Source organism: Stegodyphus dumicola, chromosome 5 (assembly GCF_044657685.1).
Source record: "Stegodyphus dumicola isolate Sdum_Otavi_A_Nest chromosome 5, ASM4465768v1".
Classification (NCBI taxonomy): domain Eukaryota; kingdom Metazoa; phylum Arthropoda; class Arachnida; order Araneae; family Eresidae; genus Stegodyphus; species Stegodyphus dumicola.
The window spans coordinates 72,014,784-72,034,635 of NC_140772.1; the positions used below are offsets into that span (position 1 = coordinate 72,014,784).

The window sequence follows — 19,852 nt, forward strand, 5'->3', positions numbered from 1 at the left end:
CGTGGGAGACGTAGCCAAAAGTCAAATAGCTTTGCTGGCTATTTTGTTAAATCCCTCTAAACTGTTACTACACTCGGCACATACTACAGCCAAATGTAGTAACAGTTTAGAGAGAGGCAAACGTGCTATTCTGGAATCCTAACTCTCTCCCTTGAAGTCAGTGGAACTTGACTTAAAATACATAAATAACTGACTCTCTTGAAGTCAGAGGAACTTGACTTAAATACTTCTCATTTGCATTTAACGGATTTTAAAAACTCATTCTGGTAAGGAATTGTAAGCTGAAGCTAGAAGAGATAGGAATGTGTCATAAACTTAAATAACTGTTTTAAAATTAAAATATACCTTACGCACCTAATATTAGCAGTTTTTTATTATAACATGTGTAGAAAATAAATTTATCTGTACTGGTTTCATTAAGGAAAAGAACATGACAACTATTTGCCTAAAAACCAAAAAATAAGCATAATATTTAAGAGGAAGGAAAGTAGTATTGTTACCTTTTGTTACTTCCAAGGCAATATTGTTTCTTGTAAAATTTAAATACACTTTTTTTACTAATTCCATATTATTTAATAATGTATTAAAAGCCATAAAGTATGGAAAAGAAACCTGATGACCGGCTGTGCCACCAGCTGCCTAAAAAGATATAACATATCAGAAGACAGAAACAAAAATCCTCTGTTCAAATGTAATTTTAGAACTAAAAAGGTACACACGCACTTGAGTAATACAATGATAATGTTAGAAAATTAGAAAGTGAAAATGGTACTTACGTACTATTGCTACCGTCTTCGCAATTCTGTACGGATGAAAATGTAAAAGTTACTTAGCATGTGGAAGTTGGTGGCTTTCATGCCTTCTTTTTTTAGGAAGGTTCCCAAACTATTGATATTTTTATTAAATTTGGTAAACAATATGAACATAGGAAAAGAAAACAAACTTTAGAAAATTAAAATTCAAATTTGATTTATTAAATCAGGATTACGTCATGCATTAAAAAATAAAACACTTGCATTCTTCTTTGAATCTTTCTGTAATTTTTTTTCTTTCATTATTCTTCTCCCGAAGTTAACACCGATCTGTTTTCACTTAAAAAAGCATCAGAGAATTGCAGAGACTCAGCTTTGTGCAATCTTCAGCAACACTGGCTATCTAGAAAACGCATTTTCTTGTGTTTTCCTTAAGAAAATTTTCATCAAAATTCTGTATTACTGCGGAAATTTTACCGTTTTCTTCCATTGCTGGCAAATTCCATAAGCTCATATTTTAAAACTAAGCTAAAGGTAAAAAATATCACGATTTGTGTATAAAAACCATTGAAACCTGGAATACAACAAAATATAATGTGTACAAAAACAGCAGTGTTGCTTGGCTGAAATGATTATTATAAGCATGGTTGCCGGAGTTTGACACTTTCTGAAAATTTGGCTACTTCTACTAAGATGGTTGCAATAGTACGTTAAGTATTGTGAAAACAATAAAGAAGCAAACATAAAAATGGCATAAAATGACACATATATTTACTCACACCAACTAAATTACGCTTCACATCCTCACTTAATAAGTGATTTTTAACAGACATCATAATATGGCTGAAGTCCATAGCTGAAATAAAACCTTTTTTCTTTTTGTCATACCTTTGAAAAGCTTGAATAGCATGTTCTTCATGAAAATCCTGCAACAGAAATACTTCAAAATAGCTTACTCATTCAGAATAAAAAATTTTAAAAAAAATTATTTAGACCAGTGATTAAATTTCATTGTCTATTAAAGTTCCTATATATATATATATATACTAAACAACATGAAAGCCTTTAAAGATAAATTACAACGATTTAACATGTGTTTCATTTCCCCTTCCCAAAATCTGTCATAAATACAGTCGATTCCGGCTAATCTGACCACATCAGGAAGCGATCGTTTTGGTCCTAATAACCGGCTAGTCCGATTACACGAACATGTCCTATGTTGTAAGTCGGGATGTGGTATATGTAGCAAACAGTAATCATGTACTAGAACGTAATTATGACCTTTATTGTGCAGTACACATGTATGCGGAACATACATGCACACAAACAAGAACTACAGTTGAACTTTTCTTTATTGAGAAAATTAATTTAAAACAAATTTTAAAAAACAATCTCCATGATACTCAGCATGCGAAGCACAATAAAAACAAGTTCTTACCAAGTTCCAGTCAACATTTGAAAATCTTACCCAATTTATCTGACACGTTCTGTTGACAAATTACACGTGAACGAAATCGCCACAAACATCTGCCTTCATTTCTCTTCTGCATGAAATACCGATGCAAAGTTTCAATGCATTTCCTTGCATCCTGTGTTGTCACTTGCACCAACTTATAAACGGCATCATCATAATCACTTTCTTGGTCTTTCGCTGCTATCGTGTGTTTTGCTGCAACTCAAGTTGCAGCAAAACACACGATAGCAGCGACTGCAGCGTCGTAATCTTCATTTTTAACGTAGCATTGAAGATCATTGTCAATGGATAAAAATTCTTCTCAATTTTGTACCTGTTGAAGTTCCACATGTAAATCATCATTTTCACTTTCAATGAGCATGCCCACATCCAACCCCAAAACCAAGTGCTTAAAGCCACAATGAGAAAAACAGTTCTGAATTGTCTCATTGCTCAATTTTAGCCAGCTGTCGGCCGCATGAGTAACTGCATGTAAGATGTTGACCTTTGTACTGACTTCGCTGGCTTTTGACAACGAGGTCAGCAAACTTTTTTCAATTGCTTCAAGGATATAATTAATCAACCTTGAACAATAAAAGGTCTTCAAATTTTTGATGATGCCCATATCCATTAGCTGAACCAAAACTGTGGTTCTGGTAGGTAGAAATTCCAGTTGGATATTCTTCAAGCAATCTAAATGAGGATGTGCTGCACAATTGTCAAGAGTAAGCAGCATTTTTCTCGACTGGCATTGTAGCTCTCTGTCTCAATCCTTCAGCCATTCTTTGAAAAGTTCAGAGGTCATCCCCGCATTTATGTTTTGCACGATACACGACTGGTAAACTGTGCATGCTAAGTCCTTTAAAGCAGTGAGGCTTAGTGCTTTTTACTACAACCAACAGCTTCCTCTTATCCATTTACGACATGTTTCAGCAGCATAAGACAGTTACTCGATCCATCGCTTTTTTGGAGCCAGAGAGTGCAACATGTTTGTAACTTAATGAGCTGTCCAGTGTAGCATGATAATACAGCCCAGTTTCTTCAGCATTGTAGATGTCATCTGCTGAAAAATTTTCAAGAAGCTCGGGCAGTTTTGTTGATTTCAATTCTTCAGCATCTGCACTATCAGCACCTTCTTTCTCTCCACGTGTTTTCCTGAATTTTATATTATGTCTAGATTTCCACTGAGACAGCCAACTGTCCGTAGCTTTAAAGCCATTGTGGCCCAGCTTTTTAGCATGTTTTTCTGCTTTGCATTATAACATTGGGGGGCTTACTGGCACAGCTCGTTCAGTAACAATGACAAACCATTCATTAAGGGCCTCATCGACGTCTGAATCCTTGCCTTCCTGCTTCTGCCCATTCTTCTTGCAGGTCATTCTCTTGTTTTATCAAACGTGAAATTGTAGTCTTTGCCAATCCGGTAATTTCCACCAACCGACGCTGACCAGTGTTTCGTGGTTCTTGCTTGATCTTATCCAGAAAACCAATTTTTTCAGCTAATGCCAAGTAGGGGAGACAAGACACGCTCACAGTTCACTGACTAAAGTGGACTGAAGAAACCTTGGTGTTTGGGGTCAAGATGTTGAGGTGAAGAGGGAGATAAAATGCTCGCCATTCAAAGCTTTGGCACTACAATCATTCCAAAAGGGTGGTGAAATGATAGCTTTCTCGTGTAAACTTTAATCATGATTATTGGCAGGCGGGAATTCCCTTCAGGTGGAGCCGGACACTCTTGTTCATTTCCTCGAAAATCAGAGACGCAGTGGGACCAATTACCTAGCTGGCGGCTACTGGTGGCTCTGTTTTAAGAAAGGTCAAAGAAAATGGCGTGCATGCTCACCTCCCACTGATTTTGCTCTTGTCATGCACTTTAACCTTTTACACGCCAAACTATGATGTGAAAGTAAAATAAACATTTTGTTGTGAAAAATCGATTTAAAACTCAAATATAAGAATTATGAAAAAAGAAAAAAAATTAAAACAATTTTTTTTTAACAATTTATAACATGTTCCATAAATGGAACATTGGCGGGAAATTTTTACATGATTTTTGTAAAACATGATTACCGACATTTTAATTCGAAGCTTCATTTTTGTCTGCAATTTTTCAGCATTAGCAAGTGAATTTGTCAATGTTATTTAGAAGTAACATACATTAAGCAGAAAAATAGGGAGCCTACACCTTTATAATCACAAAGCTACTCCACCAAAATTTCTTAGGAGAAGATATGAAGCTTCCACAGAAAAAAGCTTTCGTAATAAATTAAAACAAAATTTACATAGTTGATAAGCAAGAATTTATAAAAGAATTTTACATTAATTGTTAGTAGTTTATACTGAAACAAGGAAAAGAGTTGTAGAAATAAGTAACAAATAATCTCCATACAAAAATTCACACTGCAGGAATAGAAGATACCGAACTATTGAAAGTTTTTTTTTTTTTTTTTTTTCCAGTTCTTCCTAAAAAAGAGAAACTTTTCCTGTTTTATCTCCTAATGCTAACTTGATTTTATCTATAACATGAAAATATTTTTTCAGTTTTCGAAATCTATTTCTTGGCATTACAGAAGAAACTACTGGGACAGATAAATCTTCTTGAGTGCTCCAGTATAAATCTTCGCCGGGCACTTGATGATACCCGCGAAACAAAAATAATCCAAAAAACTATCCAATATCATTTTCGTCTACAGCTAAAACTTCTTTCTGCATTTCGTAAAGACCTGTCATATTTGCTAAATGCAGCAAATATTCCCTAGTTAGGAACTTGTGAAAAATCTCAATTGGAGATAAAGTAACTAGTTCAGGAAATACTTCGCAAATATTTTCAATGCTGCCAGTTTTTAGAATTCTTTTAAAATTTAAATTCCTCCCCCCCCCCCCCGATGTTCAACGTTTTTCTCTTTCGGATTTAGTGTTTGCTTCAAATTCTTCCTTCCCTTTGAAGATGAAGGTTCTTGAGGATAGAATGAAACTTCTTGAGATTTTCATCATCATCTATTTTATTAGAAATTTCGATTGTTCCACATACATACGCTGGCAGAACAGGCTAAAAAATATCTTCATTTACATCTTCCTCATCTGTCAAACATCCAGTTTCTTCTGGAGGCAGTTTACAAATATCAATACACTCTTCATCATCTGATAATGTATATAAATATTCTAATGCTTCTTCAATAGTCTGAAATGGTTTTGAATGAGCCATCTTATCAGCGTAGTATATCTTCACTAACTTAAAAAAAAAAAATGCAAAAATTGGGAAAATAATGAAATCTACACTCCAAAATATACGCCTTTTTCACCGAGTCATAAACAACATCTAGCGTCTAGCATATCAAGAAACGCCACGTGCTTTTCTCAAGCAGCTGTGAGTAACTCACTTCAAACTCTTATGGGAATGTGTGAAAGGAGAGGAGGCGGATATACGGGAGTCGAAAACAGATTAACAGTCATAAACATCTATTTTTCAAACTTACTGGAACTTTTCACTTTTGGAAAATCTTTCTCCGTGCCTCTCTTCATGGCAATCAAAGTAATTTCATCATGTTAAAAACTATACCTTTAAACGCCAATGTTCCCTTTCTGGAACATCCACAATTCTTACCTTAGTAAAAATAATAATCATCTTTCTGTGTTAACTTACTGTCTATGCACAAAATGATCCTTCTTAAATATCCTCATCGAGTTTTAAAAATATTTGTTGAATTTTTAATTTTATATGAATTTCCGAATTTTGCTCTTAGATAAGAAGGAAAAAAAGGTTAAAATAATGAATTTTTTATCAAGATAATTTTTTTTAGAAGAAATATATTGCTACTAAAACATCCATCCATATTTACTCTCCATGTAATAATTTATACAAAGCAATATTAATAAAATTGTGTTTTTTATGAAATTTTAAATTTGATGTTCCATTTATGGAACATTGGTGTGTAAAAGGTTTTAAGGAATTCATGACCTTTGATAAAGCATTATCCTGGGGAGTGCAGCTACAGATCCTCCCATATATCGCGGATCACCTGTACATCCACTGTACGCTGCCGACTTGTGGCTTCTGTTTCTAATTCACTCTCACATTTTTTGGTCTAATTAAACAGAATTTTGGTCCAAACAAGCGAATAATATTAGGCTTATGTACAAAGGATTTGTTTCAGTTCTTAAGGATTCGGTCCGAAAAAGCAGCTGGTCCGATTACCCGGTGGTCCATTTAACCAGATTCGACCATACTACGATATAAGAAAAAGATTTTGTATAAATTCTTTTTAGAAACACAAATATATACTTCTTGAACAATTAAAAACATTTCAATCTGGAAAAAACATTCAATTTAATCCCCCCCCCGACTGATGCTCCACCTTATCTTGCTATGAACAACAACCCAGGTCAATCATCTAGTCTCATTTTCAAATTCTCAAACATGAAGGGAAATCATACTGGAATGAATACAAAATATAGTATGAAATTATTGCAAGAGCAAATCAATAGGATTATCACAAAAGTTTTTTTAGGCTGCAGACTTTCTACTTATAGTTCCAGTCAAAAAATAACCGTTGTTACCTTAGTTAATGTTTTAGAATTGTGATATGGGAGAAAATGATTCAAAAAAGCTAACAAACATGTACATATGGAAAATTACACAGCATCATATGAAAAATTCTCAGACTGGAACAGCATCATTCAAAAGACCTCTGGAGATCCTCAGACTTTCACCTCATAAAATTAAGAGTAATAAATACAGGAAGTTTATGCATCACTAATCAAGAAGCTTCAACCATTGCAAAAATATTAGATGAGAAATGGATCCCCACTTTAGAGTGCTTTTCATTCACACTGACCAAGGAACAAATTTGACATTCACTATATTTAAAGGATGGTATAGAATTCTCGGCATGATAAAGACTCAAATTGCTTATTAACAACTACAGCTAGATGGCATGGAGAAGGGATTTAATCGAACATTTTCTTCAAACATTTCTATCTAATCGTATCTTGGAGGCAGCAAGACAGACCAAAAAACAGTCTTTATTCCAGCTACCATATCAAAGCACTGTCTACAAGAGTACTAGAATTTCTTAAACTCATTCACCACATTATTGTCTCCCCTGTTAAATTATTTTTGGTTACTTGTTAACAACCACAGCTAGATGGCATGGAGGAGAGATTGAATCAAACAAGATTTTCTTTTTTCAAACATTTCCTTTTAATTGTATCTCGGGGTAAGTAAGACAGAGACCAAAAATTGCCTTTATTCACGCTACCATATCAATGCATAAACTACAAGAGTACAAGAATTTCTCCTTTGTAAATGATTTTTTCGTTGTGATTTTTATTTGCTATGCAATTAGATCTTAGTACAACTTCACACTTACTTCACCAGAGCAGTACCTGGAAGATTTACAAGTGAGTTCAGAAGACATTCACCCACTCACCACAGGAAGGATGAACAGTGACCAAGAGGATGAAGATACAATACGATGTCATTTTGATAAGGAAGGAGATCAAGTCTGGTTGCAAAACCCCAAATGTCATCAAGAGATCTCATCCAGGTTGCAGATTTCCTAAGAAGGGCTCTTTCATATGAACAAGAAATAGAATTCTGTAGTGGTACATATAACTTCCTCTTCTAAACTTAAAGCAGGATAGATCTGCAACTTACTATCATGATAAAGGTTAATTGTCCATCTTAGGGAATGAACTGCCAGGAAATGCACTCCTTAAAGAGGGGACACTGCTGCAAATTTCTATTAATATTGTCTATTTTATTGTATCGTTCTTTTTGTTTACTTCTATAATGCTGTGAAATGTTTTTATTTATTATTTTAATTGCTTATTTTGGGTATAAACATTTTAGAATTATTTTTATGCAATTTGATTTGTGGCCATACACTGTATTTTAAGTGTTTATTTCTTGTGTAGAATTGTAGATCTTATTATTCTGAATTCAATAATATTTAAATTGTGTAAATAACTCAACTAGAACCCACGAGATATGCAGAAAATTTCCTAACTGGCTTTCACAACATTTGGTAATTTTTTGTCACCTTGTTGACTTTATGGAAGTTTTGGGGAAATATTTTTTTTTTTTTTAATTCTAGAAGCGGCTTAACCCGAAGCTTCAGAAATTATGACATTATCATATAAACACGACTCCAATAACTAATCTTTTGTTATTCAACTCTAATTGATTTCAGAGAGACTACATTTCAAAGCAAGTTAGCTGAATTGCATTTGAGAGTTTACTTTGTTAATGATATAGGTAACATATGATATTTTTCATGCATGCAGTACTTGCCTAATATTTGTGTTCTCTTTGCATTATTTACAGCTATTAATTTTGCTATGTATTTTTATTATTATTAATTATTATTAAATTGTCATTTTCTTCCTGCTCGCCTGAAGCAATTCTTTAAACCTTTGCGGCACAGTGTGTTCGGTCTGGACACACCTAAAAATTTCTTTCTGTACACAGAGAAAAATTAAATGAAAAAGGATTTATAGGTTACTATAGGTTACTCTGAACCTTCCTTATTTATAGTAGATGGCAGCTCAACACAAACCAGTTCATATATTTTAGCCATGTCTAGTTTTTTAAGACTCTCATTTTACAATGAAAGCTTTCAGATTTTTTTTTTTTTTTTTTTTTTTTTTTGCTGTATGTTAATTTCCTTATTCTATATCAGTTTAAAATTTTTACCTTGAAATCTTGCCTAAAATCAAACGGCAAACCCTAGGTGTGCCCAGACCAGGCTCACCGATAATTTACGATGACTGAGAGTTTGTATACTTTGTTTCTCTGCATCTCATCAGTCAGTTCATTGACAACAATGCTCGTTTCAGCCCTCTTTTCGAAGCTCTATTCAATCAGTGTGCCCACAGTGGGCACACCCACAGAATTAAAACGATAAGTTTCACAAAATTTTACTTGTATACTCCTCTAGGCCTAATTAGACTGCCTACCTCTTTTTTTTTTTTTAAATCAAAATTCCGACTTTAAAAGGTAGCATGCCGGAAAGGTTAAACAGAACAATGAACCCATAGCTCACAATATATAGTTCTAGCATCTGAGACATATTTAATACTTACAATAAATTATTAAATACTTATAAATAAACTTTTAGCACTGATAATAATATTCAATGAAGAGTCTTCTTCTAAAAATTTATATCATGTTTTTGAAAGCAAAACAAGCAGATCATGTAGTGGATACAAATTAATTCATTTCAGAGATAAATTATACCAAATCATTCCTCAGCTCCTAGACTAAGCAAAGAGATGCTGCCTTGAGCTTTCTAAGAGAAAATAACTCATTTAGATCTCAAAAGAGGTGTGGTGTGGTGTATTTAATTATGGCAAAGCTCACTAGGGCTATCTGCCTAAGGGGAGGGATGCCTTTGTGGAGAACTTTCTAAGGGAAACTGGCTCGTATACACGTTACACATGGGGAAACCCATGCAGCCAGCCCGTTCGCGGGATTCGAACCTCGAACTGAACTACCAGTGTTCAGCGACTTTTACCGCTCGTCCGCTGGTGGGTGATCTCAAAAGAGGAAAACCTTACATATATGCCACCCATGCAGCTGCTCTGAGGTTTTTAGCCATTGAGTTATGTTTGGACTACAACTATGTCTGGACACACCTAAAAATTTCTTTCTGTACACAGAGAAAAATTAAATGAAAAAGGATTTATAGGTTACTATAGGTTACTCTGAACCTTCCTTATTTATAGTAGATGGCAGCTCAACACAAACCAGTTCATATATTTTAGCCATGTCTAGTTTTTTAAGACTCTCATTTTACAATGAAATCTTTCAGATTTTTTTTTTTTTTTTTTTTTTTTTTTTTTTTTTGCTGTATGTTAATTTCCTTATTCTATATCAGTTTAAAATTTTTACCTTGAAATCTTGCCTAAAATCAAACGGCAAACCCTAGGTGTGCCCAGACCAGGCTCACCGATAATTTACGATGACTGAGAGTTTGTATACTTTGTTTCTCTGCATCTCATCAGTCAGTTCATTGATAACAATGCTCGTTTCAGCCCTCTTTTCGAAGCTCTATTCAATCAGTGTGCCCACAGTGGGCACACCCACAGAATTAAAACGATAAGTTTCACAAAATTTTACTTGTATACTCCTCTAGGCCTAATTAGACTGCCTACCTCTTTTTTTTTTTTTTAAATCAAAACTCTGACTTTAAAAGGTAGCATGCCGGAAAGGTTAAACAGAACCATGAACCCATAGCTCACAATATATAGTTCTAGCATCTGAGACATATTTAATACTTACAATAAATTATTAAATACTTATAAATAAACTTTTAGCACTGATAATAATATTCAATGAAGAGTCTTCTTCTAAAAATTTATATCATGTTTTTGAAAGCAAAACAAGCAGATCATGTAGTGGATACAAATTAATTCATTTCAGAGATAAATTATACCAAATCATCCTCAGCTCCTAGACTAAGCAAAGAGATGCTGCCTTGAGCTTTCTAAGAGAAAATAACTCATTTAGATCTCAAAAGAGGTGTGGTGTGGTGTATTTAATTATGGCAAAGCTCACTAGGGCTATCTGCCTAAGGGGAGGGATGCCTTTGTGGAGAACTTTCTAAGGGAAACTGGCTCGTATACACGTTACACATGGGGAAACCCATGCAGCCATAACATGACTGATCATGTTAAAAGCTAATCACTAATGACAATCTGGACAACAAGCTAATTAATGACAATCTGATTAGGTATTATAAAAGACAGACATATCTAATTCCAAAATTTATTGCTAGAAGTTTTGCTTACTGAGAGAAAAGCCACTTCCCCCCCCCCAAAAAAAAATATAGGATTTTTTAAAAGTGAGAAAATACATATTACATTCAAAAATTCTTATCTGGAATTCCATCACATTTGGTTGTTTTAATGACTTTCATATGAGAAATATTTATGCTTGCATTGTAAACCAAATTTTGTGATGCAAAAACATATTAAAACCATGTAATGGCGTCATCATATAATTGGGATTAAACACTTCAAATTTCCCCCCCCCCAAAAAAAACAATAATTCTATTTTTATGGGAAAATTCCAGCTGTTATAGTTCTAGAAAGCAGTAGATTTAGCCAATATTATTAGTCATAGCAATTACCACAAAAGTGACGGAAAAAAATGTATGTAATCAAGCACACATAAATATCACTAAAATTTCCTTCTGGCATAAAATAAGCATAGTTTAGACATGATACTAAGCCAAAATCTTAAAAACTTAAAAAAGTATAATAAGAAATTATAAGAGTAATGCTTTCCAAATTTAAAAAATCCTTTAAAAATGCTCATCATGAATTACCAATAAACACTTGTAACTACCACCTCTCACCAATTATAGACACAGATTTTCTTGCATTTAAAACAGCTATAAAAGCAATGAGAATACCTTAAAATTCTACTCTCACATTTTCCCACAATTTTGCCAATGTCACATAATGTTTTCTTTTGTCACAGAAACCTCACTTCTAAATCTGGTTGGTGGGTTATTCTTTAATTTCGCCGACAAATAAAATGACATAATCGTATTGCATTTTAAAACATGCTGTTATCATTATTTGTCATAGTTAGTCAATAACTCTGCTATTACAAATAATGATGACTTACATTTAGAAAATGAAAAATCTATTATAATAAATAATAACGACTTTATAACAAAAAAGTTTTGATTGCATCTGTGAAATCTGGAAAGAAGTCAAGGCACTTCACTTCACTAATTTTGATTCTATGAACACATCAAGTTAAGACTGCAAAGCGAGACTAAAATTTAAAGCCACTGAATCTGCAGAAAAATATGAAAACAGAAATGCAAATTGACATTTTTGCTTTGGCTATTTGTTTTGAAAAGCAAATGTATTAGTCCTTATTTTCATGCAAACAACAAATTACTTTATAAGGCTTAGAAGGAAGAAAGGAAGACTTTCATAAATCAATGAAGCTGTGACATCTTATATAACTTAAACACACACAAAGAAAGAAATCTTCTAAAATGCATACAGAAAGCAATCTAATCACTTGACAATACATGTAACTAAAATCAGGAGAAATCCTTCAGAATACAGGAAATAATTTTTAAAGACAACTGCACTGGTGAAACAATCATATTTGTAGCAAGTTACCATTAAAGCTCCTAACACCTATCTATCAAACAATTTTCGAATGGTGAGAAGCTGTCAATATATTAAAATTTTAATTAAAAAAAAAGGACTGAGAATGAAATTTTTGCTTGTGCTATTATAGACTGCTCTCCTCCCCCCAAAAAACGTATGCGTAATAGCATAGCTTAGGCTAAATGGTATACGGAATGCGCAACCTGGAACCTTCATAAATTTTATTTTGCTTTAATTTGCATTACCAATTTTTTAATTTTGCACAGCTGTCAAAAAAATTTAAAAAAATGTGCTGCTTTATTACAAATGCTCATAGCTTTGGTCAAATATAACTATTCGGCATTCAACAAATAATTAGAGGTTTAATTGATAACAAAATATAAATCCTAGTCATTGATTGGCAACATTATGTCAGAACTCCCAGGAAAATTAAAGGAAAAAAAAAGCCACTCAAAACTGGGAGATACGAGTAACAGCTATTTCATTTTGTGTTTCAATTTTTTTAAATAATTTTCTTTACCCTGTTAATACTGGTAAAATTAAAAGCTGCGTTTTATCAGCTATGGTACCTTATATTTGAAGAAAAATAATTTTCATAAACTTAAGTGCTGGAAACAATAGCAAAAAAATGAACTGCCATGTGTGTGTCAGAAATTATAATAAATACAAAATTCACATTCTTTCCTAGCATGATTTTTTTTTTTTTTTTTAAATTTCTTCTGTTAGAATGTAAATGAGACCATATTCAGATGCACTCAAAACTCATTTTCAGAAATTGATATATTCCTCACCATTTATAATACATCAACATAAAAAAAAAAATTTAGAATCATCATTACACAACTACAGTATTAACAGAAAGAGAAAGAGGAAGAAAGATCATACATGCAGAAGCTGTGTAAATTCATTATAGCTGATTTCACGTTGCTTGTCTGCACCAAAGTGCAACCGTAAAAATTCACTATTGAAATTAAAAGGTATTTCCTGGTGAAGAGTGGTATGCTTGATAATTTCTTCAAATTCATCTGAAAGCATAATCAAAAATTTTAAATTACAAAATTGTGATACAATTTGTGCATTAAATTTTTAAAATAAAGAATAAAAAAGCAACATAAGTAGATTTTTTAATTTTAGATACAGCAAGCTGTTAAAAAGATTAAATCACTTTTTCAGGCAGGAAGATCTGCATAACACACACAGATTTGAAAATGACTATAAATTTAAGAAAATATCCTCACAAAATATAATTTGTAAAATTGATGGATTTTTTTAGCAACAATTTATTTAGCTATAATGTTTTCATTTTATCTCAAGTACAGGAACCTTTTAATACAGAATATTTCAAAAATGGTTTGGTTTGGTTTATTTAATTATGGCAAAGCACACTACGGCTATCTGCCTAAGGCGAGGGCTGTCTTCGTGGAGGACTTTCTAAGGGAAACTGGCTCATATACACGTTACACATGGGGAAAACCACGAAAACGCCAATTTGCAGTTAGCCAATTTGTGGGATTTGAACCTTGGACAAACTACCAGTGTTCTGCGACTTTACAGCTCGGCCGCTGGTGGGCCTATTTCAAAAATAAAAGACTTAAGATCCCATTCATTACAGTAAAATCTAAAACATAATCAATGAGAAATTTGCAACTTTAAGACGAAACAAAATACCATTTTAAAGCCATTTTTATACAAAAATTTGAGCATCATTTCTTTGACATCTTGAATAAAGTGCATTTTTTTTTGGCATAATGTGCTGGCATCTAAGAACAACACTCCATAACACATCCTAGCAGCACCAAAACATTCACAGTATGTTCAAAGAGCAAGTAAATTATTTTATAATGGTATAACACATTTAGAATGTTCTCAATAATGTTGTATATTGACGAGTTTACAATAAAATCTTAGAATCTCAGTTTATTTTACCTGTTAATGAAAGGTTATTAACATGTATATTTCAATACACAATAGTGGTACTAGCTACAAACAAGTGCTGTAAATATGTATTACATTATAGAACAGATGTTAAACTGTTGTTAGTACAGTACCAAGTCCAAAATCAGGACTCGGCGGGACTTCGGCGATTCCGGATATTAGATCATCATCAATTTAAATCTGGTAATATGGCATGCAGAAATTATACAATTAAAAATATGAAATAGTAATTTATCAAATAAAGAACAATTATGATCTAAAGGGTATCAAAATTTACAAAAAAAAAAAAAAAAAAAAAAACCAGCTTTCTTTCAATGTAAGTTGCTTCCACAAAACATTCAAAAAGTTCCTTTTTCTTATGTCATATACAGTTGACTTTCCAATTTATTTTATTCCATACTCCTCACAGAATTTTGAGACAGATTCCTTTGGCAGCTCCAGAATTGGAAACTCTTTTCGACATAATCGAAAGTTCAAGCTTAGTTTTTATAAAATTGTCATAATAATAACAGTCTGCTTCCACAAAACATTCAAAAAGTTCCTTTTTCTTATGTCATATACAGCTGACTTTCCAATTTATTTTATTCCATACTCCTCACAGAATTTTGAGACAGATTGTAGATCCTTTGGCAGCTCCAGAATTGGAAACTCTTTTCGACATAACCGAAAGTTCAAGCTTAGTTTTTATAAAATTGTCATAATAATAACAGTCTGCAAAAAACAATAAGCTGGGTCAAATTAGAAGATTAGGGAGCAGCACAGTCTGCTACATTAACTGAAATGCCTTAGAATTAGTGAAGATAATTTTAGCCTAGCTTAATAGCATCCGTTATACATTATTGACTGTGTATCACAAGATTGGCGATGAAAGCCAAATTTGTTTCGCCAAATTTTGTCTTGCTCCTATTGCGTACTGAATTAAGCCTGAATTGCATTAGTTTAGTTCATTACTATACCTATGTTTAGTTCCTGCACATGCTTAAAACTAATCCGAATCCTGAATAAATAAACTCCCATTAATACTTAAGGCTTTATCTAGGGCAGGTGCTAGATACCTCCTGATGCAGTCTCTACGGGTCCTAAATTCTGCTACAAAGTGCCTCCCAAGTTCTAAATTTTCACAGCGTCTAAACTTTGGATCCCAGTGCTTTCTCTTAATCATAAAAAACTTCTCATTCCTTAATTTTGCCGCTCGGTTCTTCCCCAAATTCTAAAAATTCCATCTTCCCTAAATTCTGTTGTTCGGTGCCGACATATTCTGCCGCCGCTTCTGGGTTTATGGTGAATAACATATCAGTTATTCTTAGTTAAAATAACACTAAATGTAATCTGTTGGCCTATGAGTTTCATTAACGAAATTTGTTTTTAGCATATGAAAAGAAATTTTCATATGTTATGTTAGCATAAAAGGTTTCATATGCATAATGTTAGCATAAAAGGTTGCCATACTCTTGTTATTCAATTCCTAATACAAAAAAAAAAAAAAAGTTTAGACATCACTGCATGAGTTTTTACTAAAGCTGTCATGTACTGATAAACATGCGGTGATGAAAGCAAAATATAATAAATAATGACTCGCCAGGTCGGCGTCAAGGATATAAAATACGTGAATGTTTTGGGTTTGAGATGTTATGCCAAGTAGATACTCAGCTATGGAGCCAAATTATTAATCTCATAAATTTATGCTTACGTGATTTTTTTTCCATAACAAGGTATTTTATTTAGTGCATAAGTGAAATTCAGAATCGGAATTTTTAAGTGAAAAATCTCTACATGTTTTATTATGGGAGGAAAAATCAAATGCGCATGCATAAAGCATACAAAAAAAAAAAAAAAAAATGTTTGTGGCTTTGAGGTTAGGATTTTAGATTATTCCAGATAATAGACGTCCGGATTTCGGACTTTGTATTGTATTGATATATTAGCGCAAGCATTAGTATACTTCCAGTATATGTTTTAATGGTGGGCACTGTTTATGTTTAGAATGATTATTTACCTTTTCAGTGTTCATACACATTTCTTTAAATGGAAAATAAGGACTTTTAAGGACTTCCAGTGAAATATATATACATTATTGAATACAGAATGTATTACAGTACAAAGTCCGTAATCCGGACATCCATTATCCAGAATGATCTATAATCCAGACCTCAAAGCCACACATGCGTAAATGCACGTAATGTATTTACGCTTGCGCGTTTGATGCGCGTGTCTGCTACGCATGTAAGCATTTACCCATGCGTGCTTCACATAGTGAAGAAAGTAACAGAGAAATTATTGAAACCGAAAAAATGCCGATTGACAAAGTTAGTCAGTATTCACGACACAGTAATTACAGGATTTGAACAGTGGAACTTTGTAACTGAACAAGAAATCATGTCTGTTTATAGAATTAAAGAGAAAGTATTAGCACAAGAAACGAAGCAATTTAAACAACTTACATTGACAGAAATGTTTATTAAAGTAAACAAATAAATATTAAGTTGGTTTTTTTTTTTTTTTTTTTTGTGTGTGTGTGTGTGTGTGTAAATTTTGATACCCTTTAGATCAAAATTGCTCTTTATTTCATAAATTACGGTTTCATATTTTTAATTGTATAATTTCTGCATGCCATCTTACCAGATTTAAATTGATGATATATAATCCGAAATTGCCAAAGTCCCGATTAGTATGTTATGATTAGTAATATAGTACAAAGTCAGGATTACAGACTTTGTACTATATTACTAATCATAATCTAATAATTAACATAACTGTAAAACAAAGAATAAAACCAATCCTTTAAAGCTTACAAATATCAAATAATGAATCTATTTTCTTGAAAAACTTATATTTTAGAATTATAACAGTCACATCTTACATTTTTAAAAAGATTTATATGATAACTAATAAAAAAAATGTTACTCTTAAAAATACTCACTGTAAAAACTGCTTCAAAAATTAAAATTAGAATATTTTGTAGTTTAAAACAACAGAAAAAGACATATATAATTTACTACACTAGTTCTCAGAAAAAAATGATACATTAAGAAATTTAAAACATCCATCATATTATAAAAAAAAATTGTTTTGTTTTTTTTTAATCTGAAATTTTAGGTATTTTAGGGTCTAGTTTATTTATAGTCTATTTCTTTTCTTTAACTATTTTTTGAAGTTCATTAGCTTCAATATACACTCACTTCCAAAAGTGAAGCACGAAGATGTAAAATGCAAAAAAAATTAACAAATACTGCTTTGGTTGACACAAAATTCGGCAGGAAAGTAACATACATATTTATGCATAAAACAAAATCAATAATTATATACAGAAATGAAAACAATATTAAAAGTTATCAGATAATGACATACTAGAGACTTAAACAGAATTAAGTATAAAAAGAAAATAAACAGCATAAAATGAAAAAAAAAAGGGTGGCATTAACAGGGTATGTGATCCCCCCTCATCTGTATACAAAATTTACACCTTGTGACCATGCTTTCAATTAGGTGGTCAACCAGCGCAGAATTAAGCAATCCCATTCTTCTTGTAGAGCAGTTTCCAGCTCAATAAGAGTGGCTGGAGGTGGGAAACGTGCATATAGAGCATGGTCGAGAGCACCAAAGATTTTCAGTGGTATTAAGGTCGGGTGAATATGCTGGCCATGCCATACGCGCAATCCCTTCACTCTCCAGGTAGTAATCGACGATGTCAGCTCTATGGGGACGTAAGTTATCGTCCATTAAAGCAAAAGTAGTGCCAATTGTTGCAGCGTACAATCTCACAGTGGGTTCTAGGACTTCATCTCGATACTGGACAGCCATCAAAGAACCCTGTTTAAAGATGTGTAGGTCAGTGCTGTATCCTAATGAAATCCCTGCCCACACAATAATGCTTCCGCAGAATGTTTGGTGATGTTTTGGGACTGACTGCATGTTCGTTGTTCACGCCATATCCTTATACGCTTGTCATCTGGCTCCAGAGCAAATCTTGACTCACCAGTAAGCATGACATTGCCCCAGTCAGACACATGTTCCTGGCACCACTGCAATCGTGCCCCTCTTGAATGGACTGATAGAGGAACACAAACTCGAGGTACCAGTGCGTACAGTCCACTCAGATCTTCGGCGTACAGTAGCTGCAGATATCGCCTTACTAATGAATGCTGTAACCGCTTGGCTACAATAGCAATATATTGATTGGAAGTCATAAAAATATGTATGTCTTGGAAACAAATTGTACGAAAGTTTTAAACACCTTTTATCAGCACTTACAATCAACTTCTGTAACCCTTCATAAAGCTGGCTTCTTATAAGATTGCCTTTTTTGGATATTTCTTGACACGAAAGCGCGAATGTCTGTTACCTAACATATTTGCATACTTCCATCTACCTCTGCATCGAATTGCATCCTCTTCATTTCCGATTGGCTTCCGGAAATTAGCATTTTCCTCTCCATGCTTAACTTTTGGAAGTGAGTGTATAAATCAATGCTCTTTCCTGTCTCTGTTTCATCTGCAAAAATGTTTGCATCTTTGCTAATACAGCAAAATTTTGATATGCCACTGTTCAAATGCCTTTAATCCGTGTTTACATTAGGATGAAAATAAAATTCTGAGTTTCAGAAAATTCAGAAAAATAAATTTTACTTCAAAACATCTTTCAAAATACAACTTACTAGTATGGATTCACTCTTTTAAAATAATTCTACTTTAATTAAACTTAGGAGATAATATTATCAATTAATCAATATTGTTTAGAAAATAAATTATATATATATAATTATAAGATATAAAATATGAAAGTGAATTACTAACTTTAATTTCACAGTAGTCACTTCCTCTTCCTGTTCTAAAACTACTATTTATAATATAACGAATCTAAAGTGCAACGTCTCAGAATTAACTAGCATCATGCCATCTTATGTAACATGTAGCATTGTGAAAATAAGGTATGAAAAATTGTGGGGTACATATCCCATCCATTATGATGGGTGAATTAGAATATTTATCGCAAGAATTAGTTACCCGGCAATAAATTTTGTCTTTATTTATGTCTTTCTATAAATGTCATCTTTGTGAAAAAAAAAGCCTTTGCCAAGTTGTTACAGCTATCACCTAATCTTTAGTTTTGACACATCCATGGATATAAAATGACAAAGCCTCGCCTTCCAAAAAATCTAGGAATATAGATAATTTATCTTCCTCAGAAATACTCTTTACAATACATTGTTTTCCAAAGTACATGAAATATTTGTCAACGGGAATATTATTAGCTAGATCAAATACAGGACAAGTAAATTTATCCTTATCCAAGGAAATAATTTTTGGATTTTACTTGGGACATTTTTTGAGGCTTTTGATCCTGTATGCATTTATGATTCTGTTATAGAAACAAAGAAATTCTTATTCATTATGATGACTAAATTTAAGCATAAAACAACATTTAAGCATTACAAATAAATTATGAAATAGCATTAAAATTACTCACAAAACTTATAAATTCAAAGTTATTTAAAAGAAATACTGAATTATAACTCTTTTTAAACTGGAACAACATTCAACACATTTCAACACTTTTCCTTTTTTAATTTTTTAAC

At 32.7% G+C, this 19,852-nt stretch overlaps 1 protein-coding gene across 3 annotated transcripts in view; it reads right to left on the reverse strand.

Annotated features, from left to right (window-relative positions):
- The window catches only part of aralar1 (calcium-binding mitochondrial carrier protein aralar1), a 232,900-nt gene that overhangs the window by 148,614 nt on the left and 64,434 nt on the right, over positions 1–19,852 (reverse strand). For all 3 annotated transcript variants that reach the window (XM_085816757.1, XM_085816759.1, XM_085816758.1), the window contains exons 6-8: positions 13,228–13,367; positions 1,532–1,678; positions 501–639 (exon numbers count right to left, since the gene is read on the reverse strand). In XM_085816757.1, the coding sequence (XP_085672883.1) occupies positions 501–639; positions 1,532–1,678; positions 13,228–13,367 (426 nt within the window). The remainder of the gene's footprint in view (positions 1–500; positions 640–1,531; positions 1,679–13,227; positions 13,368–19,852) is intronic.